We start from the raw sequence: 12,972 nt of genomic DNA, 5'->3' as shown, positions 1-12,972 counted from the left end.
CCCAGTCGCCGTCATGCTGGATGCTGTGACCTCCGCCAGTCGCAGCTTCTCCCAGCTGGGTGTGAATGGGGGGACGAGATGAAGGCCCAGACTGCTTTCTCTTTGATATTAATCCTCCCAGACTGGCGATAAAGGCACCCTACCTGGCCTGTTCTGTACAAGCATCCAGGCAGCCTTTGAAGTGGAGTCTGCAGGAAGCCGGCCTCCCCGCCATCTGCAGGCCTCACAGCTGCTGCTCCCAGTCACTAGCGTTTCTCTTCAGTTTTGGTGGATTTTGGGAAGAGATGAAGAGGAAAAAAAAAAAAAAAAAAAGGAAGGCGGCCGATTATCAACACCATATCTCTTCTCAACGTCCAGCGTGAGAATCCGAACGACTCTTCCAAACTTGATCCTGTTTGTGAGAGCAGAAAGCCCCGGATCGCATGGCACAGCTGCCTCGTCCCCTTCTGCAGGTGTCTATGCGGCTGAGATCGGGGGACGGAGGCGAAGGGACCCGATTCTGCAATGGGCTGCGCGCCGCGTCACTCTCAATTCAAACGTTTTATGGGGGGAAAAAAAGAGGCGTATACACCGGGGAATGATATGGAAATGATACCGGCGCGGCGATTTACCATTCGCTATGTCTTGTGTTATGATGATAGGGGGGTGGGGGGTGAACGAGGGGACAGGTGGCTCCGTCTAGGGCTTGGCCTCCTTATATCATCACTTTATAGCAGAAATATGGACTGCAAATACCATGACAGACCCCTCCATGCAGGCTGATATATTATATACAACCAACTATAAATCACGTGGTGGTGTGTACGGTGCAAACAGTTCAGATGATCCAACATGGAGAGTCAGGTCCCCAGAGAGTTTCTTCTGTCTCCTGGGCACCATCTTTGTGCTGAGTTCCCGGGTCTGTACCCCCGCTGTGCCCATTATGAGGGGTTCCCACCATCCCTGTGCCCATTATGAGGGGTTCTCACCATCCCTGTGCCCATTATGAGGGGCTCCAACCATCCTTGTACTGAGTTCCCGGGTCTGTACATCTGCTGTGCCCATTATGAGGGGCTCCCATCATCCCTGTGCCGAGTTCCCGGGTCTGTACACCCGCTGTGCCCATTATGAGGGGTTCCCATCATTCCTGTGCCCATTATGAGGGTTTCCCATCATCCCTGTGCCGAGTTCCCAGGTCTGTACACCAACTGTGCCCATTATGAGGGGTTCCCATCATCCCTGTGCCCATTATTAGGGGTTCCCATCATCCCTGTGCCGAGTTCCCAGGTCTGTACACCAACTGTGCCCATTATAAGGGGTTCCCATCATCCCTGTGTTGAGTTCCCGGCTCCATACATTAGCTGTGTCCATTATGAGGGATTCTCACCATTCCTGCTGGATGTTTATTAATTATGGAGAATGTAGCAAGAAGAACTGAACACTCCAAGGTGAACGGGAGGAGATCCAGGAACTATGGAGGCAAGATCTCGCTGATAGGGGTCTTCAAGAAAATTGAGATGCCAACTGGAGACTACGGCCATTAGACTCCATCTATACCTGAACTATGTAGGATGGAACTGTCCTTTATAAAATGGTTCTATTTTAAAGAGCAAGATATCATTTTAAAACTTGACACTGTAGAACCAACAAAACCCCACAACATGGTAGTATATGCTGAATTCCTGTAATGGTGCAGTGGGTAAGATCCCGTCCTGACACCCTGAAATTGTCTTCGTCTTCCCACCCCTTTCCTTCACAGACACATCACTCCAGCAGAATGGGGGAGATCCATTGCATCATGGGACTTGCTTTATTTTATTTTTTATTTCCGACTTGTTTAGCTGGGACAAACTAAAGAGGTGTGGCCATATCAAGTGGGAGGAGCTCTTTGAGACCACAGACAGGGGGGTTTATTAATAAAAGATGCACTTGCCTTCTTCATGGAAAGTCTGGTGGAGATTTGCCTGACGGGAACATTTGTTTAGTTTCGTATTCCTTTGTTAAGTCAATCATTTTCTTTCGTCATATTCATTATGTTACAATGATTCGTTTTCTAAATTAGTTTTGTATCTTCAGATTCGTTTCATATACAGGCGGACCTCGGTCTACGAACACCTCGGTTAATGGGATTTTCGGTCTACGAACGCCTCGGTTAATGGGATTTTCGGTCTACGAACGCCTCGGTTAATGGGATTTTCGGTCTACGAACGCCTCGGTTAATGGGATTTTCGGCCTACGAACGCCTCGGTTAATGGGATTTTCGGTCTACGAACGCCTCGGTTAATGGGATTTTCGGCCTACGAACGCCTCGGTTAATGGGATTTTCGGTCTACGAACGCCTCGGTTAATGGAATTTTCGGCCAATGAACGCCTCCGTTAACGGAATTTTCGACCTACGAACGCCTCGGTTAATGGAATTTTCGGCCTACGAATGCCTCGGTTAATGGAATTTTCGGCCTACGAATGCCTCCGTTAACGGAATTTTCGGCCTACGAACGCCTCGGTTAATGGAATTTTCGGTCTACGAATGCCTCGGTTAATGGAATTTTCGGCCTACGAACGCCTCGGTTAATGGAATTTTCGGCCTACGAATGCCTCGGTTAATGGAATTTTTGGTCTACGAACACCTCGGTTAATGGAATTTTCGGCCTACGAACGCCTCGGTTAGTGGAATTTTCGGTCTACGAACGCCTCGGTTAATGGAATTTTTGGCCTACGAACGCCTCGGTTAGTGGAATTTTCGGTCTACGAACGCCTCGGTTAATAGAATTTTCGGCCTACGAACGCCTCGGTTAATGGATTTTTCAGCCTACGAACGCCTCGGTTAATGTAATTTTCGGCCTACGAACGCCTCGGTTAATGGAATTTTCGGCCTACGAACGCCTCGGTTAATGGAATTTTCGGCCTACGAACGCCTCGGTTAATGGAATTTTCGGTCTACGAACGCCTCGGTTAATGGAAGTTTTGGCCTACGAACGCCTCGGTTAATGGAATTTTCGGTCTACGAACGCCTCGGTTAATGGAAGTTTTGGCCTACGAACGCCTCGGTTAATGGAATTTTCGGCCTACGAACGCCTTGGTTAATGGAAGTTTCGGTTTACAAATGAAAATCCATTGAAAATAACGCCTCGGTTTACCAATTGTTTACAAACGGATGAATTGGTTTTCAATGCATTTACAAATGAATAATTAATGATGTCCCTGGACAGTATTTATGCCTTTATAGTGCACTTTATAAAGAGTGTTGAACAGATAAAAGACTTTTTTTTTACTTTTTTCTGACCTCCGGAACAGATTAATTGGTTTTCAATGCATTCCTATGGGAAACCGCATTTCGGTTTACAAATTTTTCGCAATACGAAAAGTCCTGCAGAATGAATGATGTCCCTCAAAGCCGACATTCATCCCACAACCATATTGCTTGGATTGGTGGTTTATTCAGCCAGGGAGCCAACGCGTTTCGAATATTAAGGCTCGGTTCACACTGCCACGACTTGGGATCCGACTTCTGAGACCCCCAAGTCACATGACCTGTGAAATCCAATGTTAGTCAATGAGACCAGTCTTAATTAGTTGCTCCGACTTTAGAAAAGCTTCCTGAGCTACTTCAAGGCGACTTCTCTCCAACTTGTGCCCATAGACTTTAATGGAAGTCGCCTCCAAGTCGGATCCTCATCTATATTGATGTGATTTGGATTCGACATTACAGGAAGATTACCCAGCATTCCCTGAAAGTCGCTTCAAAGTAGTATTTATTTATTTCAGGTACTTATATATCGCTGTAAATTTACGCAGCGCTTTACATATATATATTGTACATTCCCATCAGTCCCCGCCCCCGAGGAGCGTACAATCTAAGGTCCCTAACTTAAGTTGCCTGGCAAAGTCGCTCTGCAAGTTGTGTGACTTTCAGGTAGCAGTCATCATCATATTTCACTTTTATTCCTTACTGTATTAATAGCAATATGTTTCCATTTCAAATTCATTTCCAAATTCCAATTGGGATAATTAATTTAGTTATCATTTAGTTTGGATGAGTTGAAATTTGTTCCTATTGTGATTCAGAAGTTAGGATACATCCGAATCACAAAAATTTGTGCAAATTCTGATTCGTTATTAAATGAATCTCACACCTCTAAAGTCTGGATTCTGCCACTTTGTGGTTCTGCCACTCTGCGGTTCTGACACTCTGCCGGTCTGACACTCTGCGGGTCTGATACTCTGCCGGCCTGATACTCTGCGGTTCTGACACTCTGCGGGTCTGACACTCTGCCGGCCTGACACTCTGCCGGCCTGACACTTTGTGGCTGTGGAGTTTCTCAATTTCTTCTACAGCATTCCGCTGGATTCTATATTTCAGGTTCCGTTGAGCAATTCCGGGCTGTTACCACGGTGATGTACTCGGTGAATCCCCTCCATTGTGGGGAATGGGAAAGGCGTGCAATGCAATTCACCAATCATGTCTGATGTTCACCAATGACATCACAACTTTCCTCGCCTGCGGGAGACATGGGCAAAGTCTAGGTCAGTGTGCAGGAAAGGTCCGTCCTGGGAGCACATTGTAGGATGAGGATGTGGTGTGTATTGCCGGGTGATGGACCAGCACACAGCGGCAGGAAAGGTCCGTCCTGGGAGAACATTGTAGGATGAGGATGTGGTGTGTATTGCCGGGTGATGGACCAGCACACAGCGGCAGGAAAGGTCCGTCCTGGGAGAACATTGTAGGATGAGGATGTGGTGTGTATTGCTGGGTGATGGACCAGCACACAGCGGCAGGAAAGGTCCGTCCTGGGAGGAGCACATTGTAGGATGAGGATGTGGTGTGTATTGCCGGGTGATGGACCAGCACACAGTGGCAGGAAAGGTCCGTCCTGGGAGGACACATTGTAGGATGAGGATGTGGTGTGTATTGTCGAGTGATGGACCAGCACACAGCGGCAGGAAAGGTCCGTCCTGGGAGGAGAACATTGTAGGATGAGGATGTGGTGTGTATTGCCGGGTGATGGACCAGCACACAGCGGCAGGTAAGGTCCGTCCTGGGAGGAGAACATTGTAGGATGAGGATGTGGTGTGTATTGCCGGGTGATGGACCAGCACACAGTGGCAGGAAAGGTCCGTCCTGGGAGGAGCACATTGTAGGATGAGGATGTGGTGTGTATTGCCGGGTGATGGACCAGCACACAGCGGCAGGAAAGGTCCGTCCTGGGAGCACATTGTAGGATGAGGATGTGGTGTGTATTGCCGGGTGATGGATCAGCACACAGCGGCAGGAAAGGTCCGTCCTGGGAGGACACATTGTAGGATGAGGATGTGGTGTGTATTGCCGGGTGATGGACCAGCACACAGCGGCAGGAAAGGTCCGTCCTGGGAGAACATTGTAGGATGAGGATGTGGTGTGTATTGCCGGGTGATGGACCAGCACACAGCGGCAGGAAAGGTCCGTCCTGGGAGCACATTGTAGGATGAGGATGTGGTGTGTATTGCCGGGTGATGGACCAGCACACAGCGGCAGGAAAGGTCCGTCCTGGGAGGAGCACATTGTAGGATGAGGATGTGGTGTGTATTGCCGGGTGATGGACCAGCAAACAGCGGCAGGAAAGGTCCGTCCTGGGAGAACATTGTAGAATGAGGATGTGGTGTGTATTGCTGGGTGATGGACCAGCACACAGCGGCAGGAAAGGTCCGTCCTGGGAGGACACATTGCAGGATGAGGATGTGGTGTGTATTGCCGGGTGATGGACCAGCACACAGCGGCAGGAAAGGTCCGTCCTGGGAGAACATTGTAGGATGAGGATGTGGTGTGTATTGCTGGGTGATGGACCAGCACACAGCGGCAGGAAAGGTCCGTCCTGGGAGGGCACATTGTAGGATGAGGATGTGGTGTGTATTGCGGGTGATGGACCAGCACACAGCGGCAGGAAAGGTCCGCCCTGGGAGGACATTGTAGGATGAGGATGTGGTGTGTATTGCCGGGTGATGGACCAGCACACAGCGGCAGGAAATGTCCGTCCTGGGAGGAGCACATTGTAGGATGAGGATGTGGTGTGTATTGCCGGGTGATGGACCAGCACACAGCGGCAGGAAAGGTCCGTCCTGGGAGGAGCACATTGTAGGATGAGGATGTGGTGTGTATTGCCGGGTGATGGACCAGCACACAGCGGCAGGAAAGGTCCGTCCTGGGAGGACACATTGTAGGATGAGGATGTGGTGTGTATTGCCGGGTGATGGACCAGCACACAGCGGCAGGAACGGTCCGTCCTGGGAGGAGCACATTGTAGGATGAGGATGTGGTGTGTATTGCCGGGTGATGGACCAGCACACAGCGGCAGGAAAGGTCCGTCCTGGGAGGAGAACATTGTAGGATGAGGATGTGGTGTGTATTGCCGGGTGATGGACCAGCACACAGCGGCAGGAAAGGTCCGTCCTGGGAGAACATTGTAGGATGAGGATGTGGTGTGTATTGCTGGGTGATGGACCAGCACACAGTGGCAGGAAAGGTCCGTCCTGGGAGGGCACATTGTAGGATGAGGATGTGGTGTGTATTGCCGGGTGATGGACCAGCACACAGTGGCAGGAAAGGTCCGTCCTGGGAGGACACATTGTAGGATGAGGATGTGGTGTGTATTGTCGGGTGATGGACCAGCACACAGCGGCAGGAAAGGTCCGTCCTGGGAGGACACATTGTAGGATGAGGATGTGGTGTGTATTGCCGGGTGATGGACCAGCACACAGCGGCAGGAAATGTCCGTCCTGGGAGGAGCACATTGTAGGATGAGGATGTGGTGTGTATTGCCGGGTGATGGACCAGCACACAGCGGCAGGAAATGTCCGTCCTGGGAGGAGCACATTGTAGGATGAGGATGTGGTGTGTATTGCCGGGTGATGGACCAGCACACAGCGGCAGGAAAGGTCCGTCCTGGGAGGAGCACATTGTAGGATGAGGATGTGGTGTGTATTGCCGGGTGATGGACCAGCACACAGCGGCAGGAAAGGTCCGTCCTGGGAGGACACATTGTAGGATGAGGATGTGGTGTGTATTGCCGGGTGATGGACCAGCACACAGCGGCAGGAACGGTCCGTCCTGGGAGGAGCACATTGTAGGATGAGGATGTGGTGTGTATTGCCGGGTGATGGACCAGCACACAGCGGCAGGAAAGGTCCGTCCTGGGAGGAGAACATTGTAGGATGAGGATGTGGTGTGTATTGCCGGGTGATGGACCAGCACACAGCGGCAGGAAAGGTCCGTCCTGGGAGAACATTGTAGGATGAGGATGTGGTGTGTATTGCTGGGTGATGGACCAGCACACAGCGGCAGGAAAGGTCCGTCCTGGGAGGAGAACATTGTAGGATGAGGATGTGGTGTGTATTGCCGGGTGATGGACCAGCACACAGCGGCAGGAAAGGTCCGCCCTGGGAGAACATTGTAGGATGAGGATGTGGTGTGTATTGCTGGGTGATGGACCGGAGCACAGCGGCAGGAACGGTCCGTCCTGGGAGGACATTGTAGGATGAGGATGTGGTGTGTATTGCCGGGTGATGGACCAGCACACAGTGGCAGGAAAGGTCCGTCCTGGGAGAACATTGTAGGATGAGGATGTGGTGTGTATTGCCGGGTGATGGACCAGCACACAGTGGCAGGAAAGGTCCGTCCTGGGAGAACATTGTAGGATGAGGATGTGGTGTGTATTGCCGGGTGATGGACCAGCACACAGCGGCAGGAAAGGTCCGTCCTGGGAGGAGAACATTGTAGGATGAGGATGTGGTGTGTATTGCCGGGTGATGGACCAGCACACAGCGGTCACATTGTTCCCGCATTTGGTGGAGACTTTACGGCCTCAGCTGGGGTTATACAAACAAAATCACTGCAGCAGATTTATAAAAGGACAACAGGCTGCTGGCTGTGCGGAGCTGTGTGGTCCAGTGACACCATGCTGTGCCCGGGACACGCTTTTGTAACCGCTCGCTTTAACAGAGAGAAAAACAAATGACATCAGAAGATTCCCAAATGCACTGAAGTCGATGAGGAGACTTGAGGACAGGAAGAGCCATCACGTGTTCCAACATGGAGGCCGGAACCGTCCTGACATGAGTTCTGTCTGCAGAGAGGACACAACATTCTACAAATACTTACCTGAGTTGGCAAAATTACACACCTACACACATGCAATTCGGGTCGTTACAAATCACAAATCAGATGAAATGTTCATTATTTGGAGATTCAGACTTCAGATATATTCAGATATCAGAATTTCTGAATTACAATAATGACAAGTTTCAACTAATCCAAAATAAATTGTAAAGAAACAAATTAGTTGAATTTAATAATCAATTTGAATTTGACTTTGAATACGCAAATATATTGCAAAAAATATGAAAGTGAAATAAGATGATGATCTCTACTTAGGCTGCTGAACAGAATAAAACAGAATAGAAAATAAAAGAAAAGAGAATAACATTGAATAGATTGGAATAGAAAATAAAAGAATAGAATGGATTAGATAAAAACCAGAATAGCAAATAAGAGAATAAAACCGTATATACTGTATATATTAGAACAGAAAATAAAAGAATAGCAGAAAAAATTAAAGACTAGAATAGGATAGATTAGAAAAGAACAGTAAAGAATAGAAAAAATTGGAATGGATTAGAATAGAATAAAATAGAATGAATATAGCCATCTTCTGAAATTCGAACTTTGAAATTTAAATTTTGAATGGCAAAGTACAAATTGGTCTGAAAATAATGAATACACAAAATTAATTCCAAAAATGAATCATTCTAACATAACGAATATGGCGAAACAGAATTATTAACTTAATAACCAAATTCAAAATGAAAGAAAACAAATGTTTCTGTCGTGCACATCTCTAATCCAATCAGAATCCTGGGTTATACCAGAAAGGAAAGCTTTGTGCTGCCCAGAATAGCTGCTTCCAGTAAAGGAACATGAAGGGAACCTTGGATTGGCCGCTAGAAGAAACAAGATGTCCTTCCTTTACAAAGTGAGAAGTTGTGTAACATACATTCACTGGACAGGTCACATGACCGGAACAAGCCAATCAAAGACCCCAGACATACACCTGGCCTACGTTGTACCTGCTGCTCGTATCTCTGTTTGACTTCTTCCAACTGCCGGATGAACTCTTTATTCTGTTTCTCTCGGAGGGATTTCGATCGGCTCAAGTCTGCCTCCACCTTCTCCATCTACAATAAAGACAAAACGGGGGCACACTGAGAAATAGGACAGCTTCCAAAGAGGTCACTCTTGTACCCCAAACAATCAATTGGGTGTCATCATTTATCAGAGTTCCTGATATCTCCTAGGTCACTCATCCTACTGCACTTAGCGATGGGAAATTCAAGAAAAAACCTTGGGTCAGCCATGCCTCCGCCATTTTGTCCAACATGGATCCCTTAACAAAATCCATTCTCAGTCTCATGATAGACTCTAGTGGCCTGAGGATCACCGAATCCCATCACGCACCCTTCCAGAACATGACCCAGAAATCCACAGTGACCCCCGTGATTCCCCAGTCTGGAATGTCCACCTATATGACCTACAGAATACATTACAAATACAATGACCCCAGAATTTCCCCAGAGGTGCGTTCCACCACTCAGGTCACACAAAGTGATGAAAAAACTTTAAAGAGGAAATACATCGAATCCAGATAAGTGATTGCAAGCTCTTCAGCATCCTTCAATGACTATGCTTTACAGCTGATGGTATGACCTCTGAGGTCCCTCCTCTTCTTGGTGTCATTGTCCCAGTCATAATGGCATTGTGCTGACCCATATCACAGTGACCCCTGCTGGGAACTGGGGGGGGGGGGTTCAAACCAAGACATTTAGTCTAACAGATACATCCAGCCCTTTTAAATGGAGTTTGACACCCCTGCTCTACACTGTTTGTGGACTGTCTGGGAACACCAACTGCTACAAGAGATCCATCACCCCACAATTTTCATTCAATTTCTGAGGTTTGCAACTGTGTCTGTCTCTCAGAGAAATTTTACTTAATTTCATGACCTAGTGATAGGGTGTCACTGGAAGAGGAAGTGAGGGGAGATCTCCCCAGTGGAGGATCTCGACAGGCATTGGGTTTCACACAATATGTGTCCTGAACTGACTGACTATCACACTGCCTGCCTTCTGCTCTTACCTGCTCCTTCATCTCAGAATACACCTTCTCTGTGTTCAGCTCCACCTGGTGTTTCAGCTCCTGGAGGGCTGCATCTGCCTGTTGGGCCTGGACAGCCTTCATCTCCGTTATGTGTGCCAACTGCTCCTCCTTCTCTCTGGATAAAGACACAATGCACATTGATCAGCTTATAAGAGTCAGTCCACTCAACAGAAATGTCACTTATCAATGGCTGTTGCCAGGCTGTCACCCCACCACTTTCTTACTGCTTTTGTAGATTCCCTTAGTGAGATCTCCTCACCATAATTCTTGGTCCTACCTACCCTGGGAGTTCCCACCTACTCTGAGAGTTCCCACCTACCCTGGGAGTTCCCACCTACTATGAGAGTTCCCGCCTACCCTGGGAGTTCCCACCTACCCTGAGAGTTCCCACCTACTCTGGGAGTTCCCACCTTCCCTGGGAGTTCCCACCTACCCTGGGAGTTCCCACCTACCCTGGGAGTTCCCACCTACCCTGGGAGTTCCCACTTACCCTGGGAGTTCCCATTCCTGATTGTTACTACATTCCTGATACCATAGATGAAATGAGAGACCTGCAACGGAAAGTGTGAGCTTCTTGCAATGCCCGTGGTAGGTGTGTGCAGAATTCTGGACACTCATGATGGTGATCTGAGGTATCTTCATGACTTGACTTATCCCAGAGACCAATAAATAACCAACAAGGAGCAAAGCTTTGAAAAGTTATGACCCTCCATATATACTTGGGGGCCCCCACTCAGGCTGTAGAAGTCTAATAGGTAGTATGCAGCAGACCAGTGGGAATGTAGGCTGGGGCGAGGTTCATCCAGTCCCAGAACACACTGGAGATGAGGAGAGATGACACGTCTGCCACACACCTCGCTTGGTCCAAGTGGTTAGCAAGTAAAAGCAACTTCAGCTTGATGCATCCAAGTCATGCTCCAACGCATTTCGTCCAGCCCTAGGGTGGGGTGAAACGTGTTGGGCGTGGCTTGAATGGATCAAGCCGAGGCTGCTTTTACTTGCCAACCACCCAGACTGGGGTCGGATCATCTCTCCTCATCTTGATGTGAAAAGTCATGGTTGTAGAATTCTTAGGGGGCTGAAAAAGTGCTGGAAGACTTTCGGTTTCCAAAAAAAACAGAAACTGAGGCTGAAACCAGGTCAAATTTAGGTACAAATACTGCTTGCATGTAAAAAAAAACATTTACTGATGTATTAATGATTACAGTGCCGCATTAACTTGTGTCTGATGTAGGGTGACAACGCTCTGTCCTCATTTTTAATTGGGAAGCACAGTGGCTAAGTGGTTAGCACTCACACCCGGCAGCACTAGGGTGGTTGGTTCGAATCTCAACCAAATCTGTATGTGCCTGCGTGGGTTTCCTCCGGGTTCTCCGGTTTCCTCCCACACTCCAAAGACATGCTGGGAGATGAATTGGCTCCCATCTAAACTGGCCCTAGTATGTGTATGTATGAATGTGAGTTAGGGACCTTAGATTGTACGCTCCTCGGGGGCGGGGACTGATGGGAATGTACAATATATATGTAAAGCGCTAAACTGATGGCGCTATATAAGCATGCATGTGAGTTAAGGTCCTTAGATTGTACGCTCCTTGGGGGCGGGGACTGATGTGAATGTACAATATACATGTAAAGCGCTAAATTGATGGCACTATATAAGAACCTGAAATAAATAAATAATTGTGCTCCTGCATTATCACCCTGTCACATGGTCTTCTGATGGAGACTACAAGTAGCCATTTTAACAACCATGGTCCACTGATCAGTCACCATGAAGAATCCCACCCTAAGAAATGCCATGCAGGCATCACTGAAGTGCATGTAGACAGGAAATGGCTGAAAAAAGGCTGCAGGAGATCAGACACTGGGATGAAAAAAAAAGGAAAAACAAGGATTTTATGAAAATGGATTTTATAAATCAAAGAGCAAACCAAACGTAAGCTTTAAACAGAATAAGTGCTCCTTGAAATGTGCTAGATGTTCCCCTTTAATTCTGCGTGAAATGGTTATTCCTGGCATCATCTGAAACACTTGGGTCCATTTTCGAATGAAATGCATTTATTGGAGTGCAGACAGAGCAGGCAGCAGCAGAAGTGGAGTAAATTATGGAAAGGCAGCACAGAGCTCAGTGCCAGAGGCGCTCTACAGACCGCCGTACAAAGACGGGGAATACTGTGGCCTAGTCCTCTCCGGTCTGCGTTTTGCTGTGTAAAACCATTCAAGCAGAAGAAGAAAGCAAAGGAAGATCAAAGCTGCTTTAGAGGAGCCAGGGATGAGAAAATGAAATATTTATTGCCATCAAAACACCATCCTTGGCCGAAAAGCCCTTGGGGAGACCGCACATCCTACAGCTTCACAGGGCAGTCCTCCCTGATTTAACCACACAGGACAACTGTGTCTGCTCAGTGTGGCCCCGCAATGTGTATCCTCCATCCTCGCCCAAGCTGCTTCTATCGTTCCACGACCTTGTCACAATATGGCCCCAGTGAACGCATTGGACAGCCTTTCTCCAGAGTATAGAAAACTGCCGATGTCTGGGCCTCGTGTGGTCCTGTTACTTCTTTGTGAAGATTTCTAACTACAAGAACATTCCACATTGTTCTCTAGGTCATCAAAGCTTTCTTACAATGTTCTTCAAAGCGTATTCTGGGAAATGGGCTTTCTTTACACCATCTAAACCAGTACAAATGGCTGTTCAGTATAAACTGACACGTCTGTTTTTGTATATTTCATAACTGGTGTTTACTCACTTCAATTGATAGAGCTTTTAAGGACACAGCCGCTCGCTTTCCTTCTTTTTAAGGGCTTTT

The 12,972-nt window shown here is 48.0% G+C and overlaps 1 protein-coding gene across 1 annotated transcript in view; it reads right to left on the bottom strand.

The window, feature by feature from the left end:
• Positions 1–12,972, bottom strand: part of CEP112 (centrosomal protein 112) — a 156,082-nt gene that overhangs the window by 5,130 nt on the left and 137,980 nt on the right. The window contains exons 17-18 of the mRNA XM_089663744.1: positions 10,142–10,277; positions 9,076–9,183 (exon numbers count right to left, since the gene is read on the bottom strand). Coding sequence (XP_089519870.1) covers positions 9,076–9,183; positions 10,142–10,277 — 244 coding nt within the window. The remainder of the gene's footprint in view (positions 1–9,075; positions 9,184–10,141; positions 10,278–12,972) is intronic.

Source organism: Staurois parvus, unplaced genomic scaffold (genome assembly GCF_062004578.1).
Source record: "Staurois parvus isolate SC_StPar_1 unplaced genomic scaffold, SC_StPar_1.0 ptg001759l, whole genome shotgun sequence".
NCBI lineage: Eukaryota > Metazoa > Chordata > Amphibia > Anura > Ranidae > Staurois > Staurois parvus.
The sequence above is the reverse complement of the archived record's forward strand: the minus strand, read 5'-3'. Positions and strand labels throughout refer to the sequence as shown.